Source organism: Lemur catta, chromosome 21 (assembly GCF_020740605.2).
Source record: "Lemur catta isolate mLemCat1 chromosome 21, mLemCat1.pri, whole genome shotgun sequence".
Classification (NCBI taxonomy): Eukaryota; Metazoa; Chordata; class Mammalia; order Primates; family Lemuridae; genus Lemur; species Lemur catta.
The window spans coordinates 10,379,609-10,392,118 of record NC_059148.1 but is presented as its reverse complement, the minus strand read 5'-3'; the positions used below and the strand labels follow the sequence as shown (position 1 = coordinate 10,392,118).

The 12,510-nt window shown below is 51.1% G+C and overlaps 1 protein-coding gene and 3 gene segments (V, D, J or C); all 4 read right to left on the bottom strand.

Moving 5' to 3' along the window:
- Window positions 1–12,510, bottom strand: part of LOC123625663 (immunoglobulin lambda-1 light chain-like) — a 995,149-nt gene that overhangs the window by 441,498 nt on the left and 541,141 nt on the right. The window lies entirely within an intron of this gene.
- LOC123625660 overlaps window positions 1–12,510 on the bottom strand; it is a 636,038-nt gene that overhangs the window by 394,898 nt on the left and 228,630 nt on the right.
- The window catches only part of LOC123625661, a 628,644-nt gene that overhangs the window by 400,600 nt on the left and 215,534 nt on the right, over window positions 1–12,510 (bottom strand).
- Window positions 10,924–11,532, bottom strand: LOC123625668. The segment is given in 2 exon segments: window positions 10,924–11,306; window positions 11,451–11,532. Coding segments are annotated over 2 exon segments (414 nt in total).

Below are 12,510 nucleotides of genomic sequence, written 5' to 3'. Positions count from 1 at the left end.
TGAAGCTTTTAAAAACAAGAGCTTTGTGGAGTTTCCCCTGCCCTCGCCATTATCATGTGGGTGTTTGGAAAAGTCAAAGCTCCCAGTTGATTTGCTAAAACGGAAAGACATGGAGCAAGTAAGTTTCAGCATCATGTGTGAGTTAGATGCGGGGTCATCGTGTGTGTGATCTCTTGATATCATTAAAGTCATAATTCAAATGCTCATGAATTGAATTTCATAAGCAGTCGCCATGGTATATCTTGGCAGTGTATGGACAAGAGCCATAGTTGATATAGAAAATGAAATTGAAAATGCCAAAGTTATATTGTTTGAAGAGGACAATATGTCCCAATTAACTAAGACAAATCCTAGTCAGAAACAGTAGAGTCAAAACAAAATGAATTGCCCATGTGCGTGTGAAACTCCGACTTCCAATTCTAACCGTGAGCGTCAACGTGATGATGTGCTAATAAAGAAACCCGGCAACGGTCACTGAAATGCGCAGTGTTTCCTGGGCCGACTTTGAGGTTTTCTTGTGGGCTGAGGGTGCCCTTGATAGGAGGGAAGGAGGGTGCATAATGAGATGTCCTCATAGCTAGGAGCAGGGGGCAGAGTCTGTGTCATTGCAGGTGATGACTTGCAACATAGGCACCTGCCCACTATGGAGGAGCCGTTTTTCCTGGCAGCTTCTTGTGGGATCTTTACAGGTTACTGAGTCGAGCTCTCTGCTTCGTTCTCATGTTACAGTCTAAGTTTTATAATTTTCATCATTTATAGAAATACCCAATACAACTAAAAATTATACTTCATTGATTTCTTTCTTTCTTTATTTGTAATTCCCAGATCTCTGACCATGCCATTTGTTATTGGTTCCAGTTACAATGCTGATTTTAAGACCCTTTTCTCATTGTCTGCACTGGATTATTCCAGATGTTGATACAACCTGGCCTTACCCATTTGTCCCTCCCCCTGATTTTCCACCTTTGGGAGTCTGTTCCTGATGCTGAAAGTCTCCTAAAACTTGCAGCAAAAAACTAGGAGACAAAGTCCTGAGATTGCAACATAGGACTGTCTTGGAGGGGCTCAAAATCTAGTCAAATAAATGATGAAAGTATCTTCTTATCGCAAGCAAGACCTCAGGCCAGACAGTGATCAGACACAGCGTTCCTCACACAGACAGCTCACCTAGAACTCTACTCTAGAAATGCACCGATGGCCACATCCACACTGCAGCCCACAGGAGTCTGCGTGAGACACTCAGTGCTGTGCTGTTTGTAGGATCAGAGTCTTGGTGACAACGCATAGGGCTGGTTGGTCCAAATATTACCGTGAAATGTCCTGCAGCCTCGTAATGAATAATGCCTGGGGTTTCTCGGGAAAGATGTGCTAGAAATGGCGATTGTGACAATCTGAGACATGGAGCACCAGGACAGGGCCTCACCCTTCACTCCATCCTATGCGCAGTCTCTAGGAAGCAGGGCTTGAGACAGGAACTAGGGCCTATGTGATTTATTGAGGAATGTACTCAAAAGAAAAGGAGAATGTACAGAAAAGGAGAATGAGGAGGAGGGTGGGGAAGGGACCGAGGTGAAGTCTGCCTGCAGCCTGCTCCTGTAGGGAACTCTGAATGACACCTGCACCCAGGTGTGTCCATCTTGGAGACCAGGGAGCAGAGCTTGTGTCCCTGCATCAGTGGCTCTTTTCTCTGGGTGGTGGCAGTTGTGGTGTAACTTCCAGACACCCTTTCATGAACGAACGACAATTGACAACCTCCGGCTCACATCCAGGGGAAGCTGCTGGCTGGGAGACGGGCACGCCAGCTGTACGATGGCACCAACAGCACAGTGAGTATTTTTGCATCAAGAAATGAGTATGAAAAAAGTGAAAGTGGAAGACTTGCTCATTAGACTACACAGGGGTGCACAGTTGGGGCAGAGTCACCCCAGGGCTGAAGGAGGACAGACACCTCCCCCACCATGACAGGCTGATCTTGGAGCCTTCCCACCTCCACGCTGTGCACGGTCTCCTTTATCCCCTGTGGGGGCCAGAAAACAGAGTGTGACTTTGTGGAAGGGAAATCGCTCAGGGTGAGAGGGGCCATGAGGTGCCACTCCAACAGGATTGGGACATGTGCTCTGAATAAGAAGGTGACAGGTGTCGCACATTTTCAGACATGTGTCTGGCAGGAAGCCAAGTCCCAGCGAGTGGGAGAAGCCCGTGTCCCCGTGTTAGGGAGCAGCCAGTCTCATTCTGCAGGCAGGTGCCCATCATGGCAAGGCCAGGGCTGCACAGCCCTCCGGGGGGGACAGCGGGGACATGCAGTGGCGTCTGCACACAGGGGACCAGCAGGCGTAGAGGGGATGCTCCCGTTCCCTGCTCCAGGATGCTCAGACAGCCGGAGAATCCACTTTCAGCTGGTTGCTGAGTGCCCTGTCAGCTGTGCCCACACAGTGTTTGGGCAACACAGTCGCTGGGAAGCAAATGGGCAAGAGTCACTGTGGACTTGAGTCTATTTCCTCATGTTCTGAGATTTTCATTCCATTAAGATTTAGAGAAAAGAGATAGCATCCAACAAAGGAAGAAGTAATTTGCCAATTTTTATTATCAACTATTCCTCCCAAATGTCATAACTTCTTCAGACGTTTTTAAATTATGCTTAACAAGCAAATTGGGATATTCTTGATTTTCTTTCCATCACCAGTGTGCTCTTAAAAGGTCACCCATGCAATGTTCAGGGCCATGCATTTGGGACTGAGTGTGAGGACAGGGGGAAGGGAAGGATCCGTGCATGGATGCAGAAGTGACCTTCCTCAGAATGTCACCCACAGATGCATGAATCTGCCCACAGGTAACAGGGACTGAATTGCTTAAACTGCAAGCTCCAGGTTACTATAATCGGAGACCATATTTGATATTTGCAACCAGGAAGAGTTGCGGTAGTGACTTCTGAGGTTCTCTGCATCTACTGTCTGGTCATTACCCGTGAAAACATTTTCTCATCTTACCAGAACCCAAGAACGAGTAGAAACACAGCTGCATATTCAATAGAAAAAAACAGGGAGGGAGCAGGAGTATATTACAGGTGGAGAGAAAGCCTAGCCCCTTCCCTAATAGCACGAGGGCAGGGGTGGTGCTGAGGCTATTTCAAGAGCGTAAACACTCCTCTTACGCTGCACTGCACAGATTAGCAGCTGCAGGTATAGCGAATGCAGAGTCTAGAAATTTATTTGGGAAAGATTCTCTATGCTGTGCCTGAGCTTTGATCTACTGTACATAAAAAGAGCAAGAAATTTGTTCAAAGTTAAAATGCTCTGATGAAGAGAAATAGAAACTCAGTTTCACGCCAGCATGGCATTTGCAAGACATGGGGCCCAACTAGCCTGAGGTAAATAAAACAAACAAAGAAACAAAAAATCAGAGTTATCAAGAAGACAATGTGGAAAGGAGAAGTTTGAAAACGGGCCAAGTTCAAATTTCTTTCACGAAAACTCAGCTTAGGGTTTACCTCTGAGTTGCTTGACAGCCCAAGTGATGGAGCTGCCAAGATGGCTCAGGTCCCTGGGCAGTGTCCTCTGTCCTGTTCCTGCTGTCAACCCCCTTCTCCCTTCTGCTCCCAGAAAGGCTGGGGGCAGCCCCAGAGCCCCATGGACCCTTCCCTCTGACTCAGGGATGCTGCCACCCCGGGAGCTCTCCCTTTTCCCTGAGCTCACCTACATCTGCCAAAGAGGTCAGGGACAGTGGCTGGTCCCCTCAGACCAGGGCCTTGTCCCCTACTCTTGCCTCTGAATGCAGCCCCCCCTGACAGCTTGACTGCAGCTTCCTGAGCAATCTGAGCCCGGACCATGGAAATAACCGCTCTCAAGTTCTTGAGGCACCAAACTAATGGATCCCAAATATTTCTTCCCTGACATGCTGTTTTAGGAATAATATCCATGCAGCAATACACAAATGAGGGGCTTTATTTTTAATGTAATCTGTTTAATTTAAGTCTGTGAAATCTAAACTATAGTAATGGCCATGTTTAAAAAGGAGCTCACAAAATTTCAGAAAATTTCAATATTGAACCCAGGACATGTCTCAATATTATTAGAATTGATTGTCTCAGTAGATTAAGCAGGATTCCAGCTAGAAAGTTACTGTCCCCGTGGAAATTAGACGTGCTCGATGCCAATGGGGAAAGGGGCACTCAAGGTGACCTTCTGTGCAGGGCCATTTGGAACCTCCCATCCTACGGGGGCACAGTGCACTTGTGGGTGTTTCCAGGACAGGGGTTCAGTGCTGTGAGGGGAGGGGCGATGGTGACAGAGCACAGACTGTGTCACTCAGACTCTCCCTTGAGAAGCAGCCTGAGGTTTTGGAGCAAAGAGGAAGGACAAGAAGAAAAAAGCAACATCTTCCCCTTGTATTTATCCCTCCAAAGTACCTTCAGATCTTGTCATGGGGGTACCTGCTTCAGTACAGACGTGCCAAGGATGAGCCCAGCAGGGAGGGCCACCTGCACTAGAGCCTGGTGGAAACCGGGTTGGGTAAGACGCCGTTTCTGGAGACGTCACTAATGACTCCTCTCCGGGCTGCTCCTCATGGGGTGGGAGACGGGGAGGCGTTTAGGGTGAGGATTTCCCCAAACAGCAGGGGCTGCACCCAGCAGGCAGCTCCTTGTCACAGAGACCCCGCCTTTGCAGAGCTGGAGACAGTTGCACATGTGACACCATGTCACACAGGGACGGGGTAGATGTCATTTTCCTAGATGGCCAACAAGAGAGGAGGTTGGACATCAGGGAGGGAGAGGAGGGGCTGGGAAGGGAGGGAATCCCCAGGCGTGTGGCCTGCAGCCCCCTCTGCACAGGGAGGGGAAGCGTCTTCAGAGCAGGAGGGGCTGTGAGCTCAGGGCAGGTTTTGGTCTCACTTCCCCAGGAACTTGCACCACTGTGGGGACTGTAACCAGTCCTATATGAGCTGCAGTAATAGTCAGCCTCGTCCTCAGTGCGGAGCCCTGAGATGGTCAGGGAGGCCGTGTTGCCAGACTTGGAGCCAGAGAAGCGATCAGGGGTCCCCGAGGCCCGAGTATTCACATCATAAATCAGGAGTTTGGGGGCTGTGCCCGGGTGCTGTTGGTACCACGAGACATAGTTATAACCCCCAACGTCACTGCTGGTTCCAGCACAGGAGATGGTGACCGACTGTCCCAGAGTCCCGGACACGGAGGGAGGCTGGGTGAGGGCAGACTGGGCCCCGGACCCTGAAAAGAGGGAAAAACACACTCTGGTGAGTCCGTGCGGGGCCCCAGGGGAGCCTGAGGAGCAGCAGACCAAGGGTCAGCCCAGAGGTCCCCGAGGCCCCTTCCCCGGAGGTGTCACCTGTGCCTGAGAGAGGAGGGAGAGGAGGAGCAGAGCCCAGGCCATGGTGGAGACCCCCAGAGCGCTGCCCCTGAGCCCAGCGCTGGGCCTGCTCCAGCCTCTCTTATCCCTGCTCAGAGGAGGGGCCTCCATGCAAATGCGCGTCCTGAGCCGCCTCTCCTGCCCGCCCTGCCCTGGGCCTGCACTGGGGACTTTTGGGTCCCTGGACAGCAGGGCTCAGCGGAGGGGACTGAAACTTACAGTTTGTATATTCTGATATCAGGGACTTCCTTTCTTTCTACTGATTTGCATGGGACAGATAGACCTGCTGAAGTCCCTCAGCCTAGTGAGCTCCTGGCCTTTCAGTGTCCCTGCTGTGATGTGACAATGTCTCTGTGGCCCTCCCAGGCCTGGGCACGCCCTGCAGTGCCCTCTGCTGGGCACCCCCCTCCTGGGTCTGTCTGTGGATAGGAAATGGGGCCCCCACCCCGTGGAAACACCTGCTGTGCTGTTGGTCTCAGGTGTCCCCAGCTGCAGCCCTGTCCCCACCCCACCCCCACCCTGTGTACCGAGGCATCTGCAGCATCGAGTCCCTCAAGCTCATCAGTCACCCCCAGGCCACCCACCCACATGGCCCATGGAGCCCCCAGGGGCTCCTGGGGGAGGAATCCCGTGGAGGGACCAGGAGTTTCAGAACCGGCCACCACCCTGACTTTGAGTCTGCTGCTCTCAATTCTGCCGTTACCACCTGTGAGCAGGTGACTTTTCCTTTCTGGGACCCCGGTTCTCAGCCTGAGAAATGAGGACCATGAACTCCACTCTGCACCGTCCATGAGCCACGGAGATGTGACCAAGAGTGAGACCGGGCGAGCTGGTAACAGACATTACTGCGTGCACCACAGTGACAGTCACCATGAATCTCTGACTTGTTGAAAGGTTTAATTCCATTTTACTGTGATTCATGTTTTAGGGTCACCGGGATGTTTGTTTCCTGCTTTCTTGGGTTCCCCATCTCAGGACACCCTCGGGCACCACCCAGCTGGCCTCTGTCCCCTCTGGGATGCTGAGGAGGCACCGACGTTCCAGGAACACGTATGTGTGTTGATTCCCTCAAAGCTTCTCTCCCTGTTCAGCTTCTCTTGTTCTCCCTGTTGCCAGTGATGAGACTCCGCTAATATTCTAAGTTAAAATGGCTGCTGATGAGTTCAGGTCCCGTCTCAATTCTGTGACACATGGGACCGTGTCTCCCCTCCTGGGTTCACCTATGAAACCACGGCCCATGTGCAGAGCAGCTATTCGAGGACCAGGACAAGTGACACACATGTAAATGACACCGGCATTTCAAATACCGCAGAGTCAATGTCAGATCCCCCGTGTTTCTCTGTGTCCCCCAACCTGGGCTCAAGGCAGCCCCAAAGCTGAAGGGCACAAACCTGAGAACAGAAAGGAACCCACACGTGCCCTCTTGGTCAGGCTTGGGGACAGGAAAGGGAAGTCCTGGTGCTCACAGTGACTCCCAGAGATGCACGTTTTTTTTCCTTTATGTTTCTCTCTCTCTCTCCATATCCCAGACTCCCAGATATGCTATGGGGCAGCTGCAGTGACCCTGGAGGTAACAGGAAATTTTCCTTGTTGTTTCAAGGGCTGTTCTCCCTCGAGGGGAACTCAGACCCGTGTGGTATGTTTCTCCTCTCCTCGGGCCCCTGGGCCCTGTAATGGCCTCAATAAGAAAGTTCCTGCCCTGCCAGGGAAGTAAAGTTCCAATGTTGGGACCAAAGAACCAACAAGAAATAAACCAGGGACTGGGAACACTGAGAATGTGAACAGCGACGAGCTTGGGAAAGCGACTGTGTGAGTCATCTACGAATTCTGGCCTCACCCCCACGCTGTGCAGGCCCCGATCTGGGCTACGTAGGATGGGATAGACTTTGAGAATGAAATTAATGGGTGAATCACGATTCAGATCCCACCTGGGACACTCAGTGGTGCACCCAGGACAGATGTAACTAGCAGGGAAAATGGATATAAATCACAGTGATGTGGACAACCTCATCCACAGAAGATGGTTTGGAACTTGCAGCCTGAACCCCTCGTAGTAGTTTGTGCAAACGCAACTGTCCAATTAGCATGTAAAGATCCCAGTGCTTGATGACATAATATTGGTTATGTTGAGGATAGAACCAAAACTCATTTGACATACTAAAAACCATGAAAAGTTCAAGTGACATGGTAGAGACAATGGACAGATGATTGCCCAGTGGTGTCACAGTTGGCATTCTCTGAAAAAGGCTGTAGAGCAGCTAGTGTAAAAGTATCCCAAGAAATAAGAGATAACACTGTTGAAATGGATGGCAAGGCAGTTTCCAAAAACAATAAATGATACAAAACAAGATAAAGTGAAGCTGCTAGAAAAACAACAAACAGAAATCAAAACTCACCACTGGCTACTAAAACCAGATGAGACATTGCAGTAGAAAATATTAGGGGTTTTGAAGCCATAGCAAGAGAAGCTAATCAAAGTAAAAATACATAGAATAGGAATCCCCTCAAAAAAGAGAAAAAGGAGCAAGGATCTGTGGGATGACTATCAATGCCTGTCGTCCATGGTATTTAATCTCAAATGGGGAAGACACAGAAGAAGAAATAATGGCAAAATAACTATCTGAGCCTAGAGAAAGCTGTAACCCAAAGTTCCAGCAATTCAGTGAATTTGAATAACAGAGATGGAAATCACATAAGGTTCACTGTGACCAATATTGTGCTGTTGGCCAAAGTGCTTCTAGAGACCTCTCCAGGCTTTAGTGGCTGCTCAATTGTTAATAAAATCTTGACAATGGAAGTTCATTCCTTGAAGAATCTCTCATAAAATATCTTGTACTCACCCCTCTCAGTCTTCAGAACAGCAATTCCAGGAATAAATTTCTCTCTGCCCATTGTGGGTGCTGGAGTCACATCACGACATCACTGGTGACTCATGTCCAAAGATCCTGTGTGGCCACAGAGAAAATGCACCTGAGGGAATCGAGCTGCTGCCCTGACTGAGGGTGGACACACACCTGAGTGTGATCCAGCCTGAAACTCCACTGAGCTGCAGGAAGAGTTTAGGACACACGTTTGCACACAGGGATGTGGGAAACACAGTGGGGAGAGCAACACAGACGTGGAAACAGGGAAGCAGATTGACACGTGTTAACTGCCCTTGTCCTGAGACAGCTCCTTCCCAAATGTGCAGTGACAGCACCAGAGCTGCCCTGCAGGGATGTCAGTGCACTGTGGCTGGAGCAGGGGTGGGGCAGGAGCGACACTGGCAGGGATGAGTGGAGCTGTGTGAGGGGAAGGTGGGTGTTGGCTCCTCTGCCCCTCCTAGCAGTGAGGCTGAGTCCCGGCTCACTCCTGCCCAGGTTGGGTCTCGACAGGGGGTGACAGTGACCTCTCTGCACGAGGCCAGGCCAGGCAGGGCAGGCAGCGTGGGCACCACGAGGGCACCGTGTGCTCACGAATGCGGAGTCTGTGACCAGCCCTCTGCACTCACCCTTCCCTGTTCCTCCCCTTTATTGTGAGGTCAAAGTGCCCAGCCCATTTCTGAAGAAGCTGACAGTGACAGGATTCTGACAGCACTGGTGTGATCTGAAAGCCGAGATGGACCGTCCAGGTGTGTCTGACCCAGACTCTCACCTGTACTCTCCACTCTGCACCAGGCTGGCCTTGATCGTGAGCCACGACCCCACGTCCCCATCAGCCCTAAATCCCTGTCCCTCTGCACCTTCCAGGGAGGGGATCTTGGAATATTCCTCAGGAACATTCTGAGCAAAGAAACAGGAAGTTTGAATCACCTGATCCCTGGACAGGATTCCTGCCAGAGGTCAGTACCTGGCCACACCCCAGCAGTGCCAATGCCTGGTGGTGGGCGGTCTTTTTTCTCCCCTGTGATCACCTGCTGCTCAGGGCTTCAGGAGGGCTCTGGTCGCCTCACAGGGAAGCTCAGCCAGACCCTGGCCTGAGTGTGTGATGGGCGTCCTGTCACGGACACGCTGTCGTCTCCTTACCCAGCTGGCTCCCTGCTGGCACTCACTGTCCCAGATCCTCAGCAGGTGCTCTTGGGTGATGCTTAGTTGACACAATGTAAAGGGAAGGGAAGGAGTGTCTGACCCCAAATCTGGGTGCTGGCGAGTTGCGTAGTGACATGGACGGTGTGATCTGCGCAGATGCAGGGGAGGGTGGATGCGGTTTGCATTTCATCTTCCTTCATAAACTGAAAATGTTCATTCCATACACACTTATGTAGGTACGGTACCACTACAATAAAATCTATAGGACATTGAAATAAAATTGATGTAAATCATTTTACTTTCCTAAACTACGTAGGGAGGGTCTCAGAACACTTATAGAAGTGGAGAAAGTTTCCATGAATAGCTGTAAGAATAAGGTACAAGAAGAGACCTCGTGCACATTTTGGAGGTGGTGGCAACCACGTCACCAGGATTGGTGACCAATGAGACAGGGGAAGACAGAGACAGAGCCAGTGGCAGGCACAGCCGCTCCTGCTGCTCTGGACAAGCTGAGGCTGAGGCTGCGGCCCCTCCCTGCCCCTGCAGCTCGTCCCCTGTGTGTCCAGACAGCGGGAGGGGAGGAGGGACGATGCCCCTCAAGGGGGTTCCGGGGAGGCCCCAGGGCGGGAGCAGAGTCAGGATTTCTCTGTCTCCAAACATCGTTCCTAACAGTGAATGTTGTATTTTTACTTGATCACGTGCAGTGCTGGGGATGGTGCGTTTCCATGTCAACAGTCCTGCAAGGGTTCTCTGCCCTGCACTGTGACGGAAGAGACACGTCAGGCGTGAGTGAGCGCCAGTCAGCTGGCACCAGACACCCAACACGGGAGATCTGTGCAGGGAACATTGTTCCCTTGTAAACATGACTGAAGTCGTGACAGACGCTGCCATGTGATGAACCTCGAGAACATTTCGCCAAGTGAGAGAGGCCAGGTACAAAGGCCACCTACTGTGTGATCCACACGTGGGACACGCCCACCATAGGCAGGTCCTTAGAGACAGAGAGTGGGTGGCAAGGCTCAGGGACGTGAGAAACAGGGGGTGACAGGGAACGGGTGACGTGCTCTTCTAAATGGTATTAAAAATGTTCTGAGATTAGAAAGTACTAAGGGTTGCATGTTCCTATCAAAATACTCAAAACTACTGACTTATACAACTTAAAATGGTGGACTTTCTGGAACAGGATTTATAGTTCCCAAAAAGTATAAAGTCCTAGTGGCTTTATGGATGCCACATACTTTCAACCGATTCAGAAAATAAACAGATTTTGTGTGCGTGTGTGTGTGTGTGTGTATTCACATAAAAAACATGTACAGACACATAGACAACAACATATATGCATACAAGATACATATACACAAAATATATGCCCACAGTTATATAGATAGATGGATACATATACACAGAGAGAAAGAGAATAAAAACCATTTATGACAAAATGTTAAAAGTAGGTGATTCTGGAACTGGGTTACTCACGGGTCTTCTATATTGCATTTTTCAAATTTTCCTTAAGCATGTAGTTATTTCAAATTAAAATGATGTCAAAGAATAAAGGAAATGAGACCCTTAGGTTAGTAGTGAGGTGCCTGAGTGAGCTCACAGGGGGTTTTGGTCTCACTTCCCCGTGAACTTGGACCACTGTGGAAAGTGTCACTTCCTGCATATGAGCCGCAGTAATAGTCAGCCTCGTCCCCAGCCTGGGCCCCGCTGATGGTCAGGGTGGCCGTGGTCCCTGATCTGGAGCCAGAGAATCGCTCAGGGATCCCTGAGGGCCGATTGCTGTTATCATAGATGACTGTCACAGGGGCCTGGCCTGGCTTCTGCTGGTACCAGTGTGAATTATAGCTCCTTAAGCTGCCTCCCTGGCAGGTGATGCTGGCCGTCTGTCCCAAGGCCACAGACACTGCAGGCACCTGAGTCAGCTGAGAGGCCACAGAACCTGCAAGAGAGGACAGGAGAGGTGAGTCTGAGGGTGAGGGTCTCAATCCCAGAGGGCCCCACACCCTGCGGCATCCCCTGTGCTGAGCTGAAGGTCAGGGCCGGGCTGATCGCTGGTGCTGTGGGGCTGAGCCCGGGGCAGCACCTGTGCAGAGAGTGAGGAGGGGGAGCAGGAGAGGGGTCCAGGCCATGGTGACACCCCAGAGCTCTGCGTGTGAGCCCGCAGCTGGGCAGGGACCTGCAGGGCTGTCTTATCACAGGAGGGGAGTCTCTTCATGCAAATCTACTTCCTTCCCTCCCCTGCCTTGTGGGGCAGCTCCCTGGTGAGCAGTGAACACTGATCTGTCCCATCCCCCAGTGTCTCTCTGAGCTCTGGTCTGAGCCCTGAGCCTGAGGGCCCCATGCTGGCAATTACCTAAGTTCAAAAGAAGGGCCAGGGGTGTCAGGAGTGGAGAGTGGATTTCACCTAATAAAAAGGGCCTCAAAGGAACCATGAAGTCATGCTCCTTGGACTTGAGCTCCACCAGGGGACTTGGAGTTAGCAAGTTGCACATACCAAGGCCCACAGTGCCCCCTGCTGGTGACAGCAGGAATGGCACCCTTACAGGTGTCACTAGTTCATGCACAGTGTGACAGCTTCTGAGTCCTTGATATATGCCAGACCCTTTGGTGAGTGTTTTACAAGTGTAACCTCAAGAGGACATTCATGTTAACCCTGCAAGAACCCTATTTTCAAGTCATGATCTCTGCTCCAGTCTACTGATGAGGGATCCAAAACAAGAGGTGACTCAGTTTTCCTAAACTACACAGACAGCAGTCAGTGGGGACAAGAGTCCATGAAGGAGACTCAGCTCAGAGCCTGACCCCCCAGCCTTCCCTGCCCTGCTGTCCGTCAGAGCCCGACGCCTCCTCCCTCCTCATCCCAGGCCTCCCAGGTCCCTCTTGTCCCCACCCTCTCCTCTTTAATCGGGTGCACTGTCCTCCCTGAGTGTGTGCACAGAGGTGGGGACACTCCTTTTGCTCCCTGCATGGCAGGTGACCTAAGGTTTTGCTCCTGGGTCGGCCACTGTCAGGTTGTGACCTCAGGCAAATTGTTCTTCCTGTCTCTGTCTTGGTCCCATCTGCAAAAATCTATGCCAGAGATTCCCCAGCTGTAAAGTGGGTGATGCTGAAAATGTTCGTCCCATGGAGTGGCTGAGATCAAA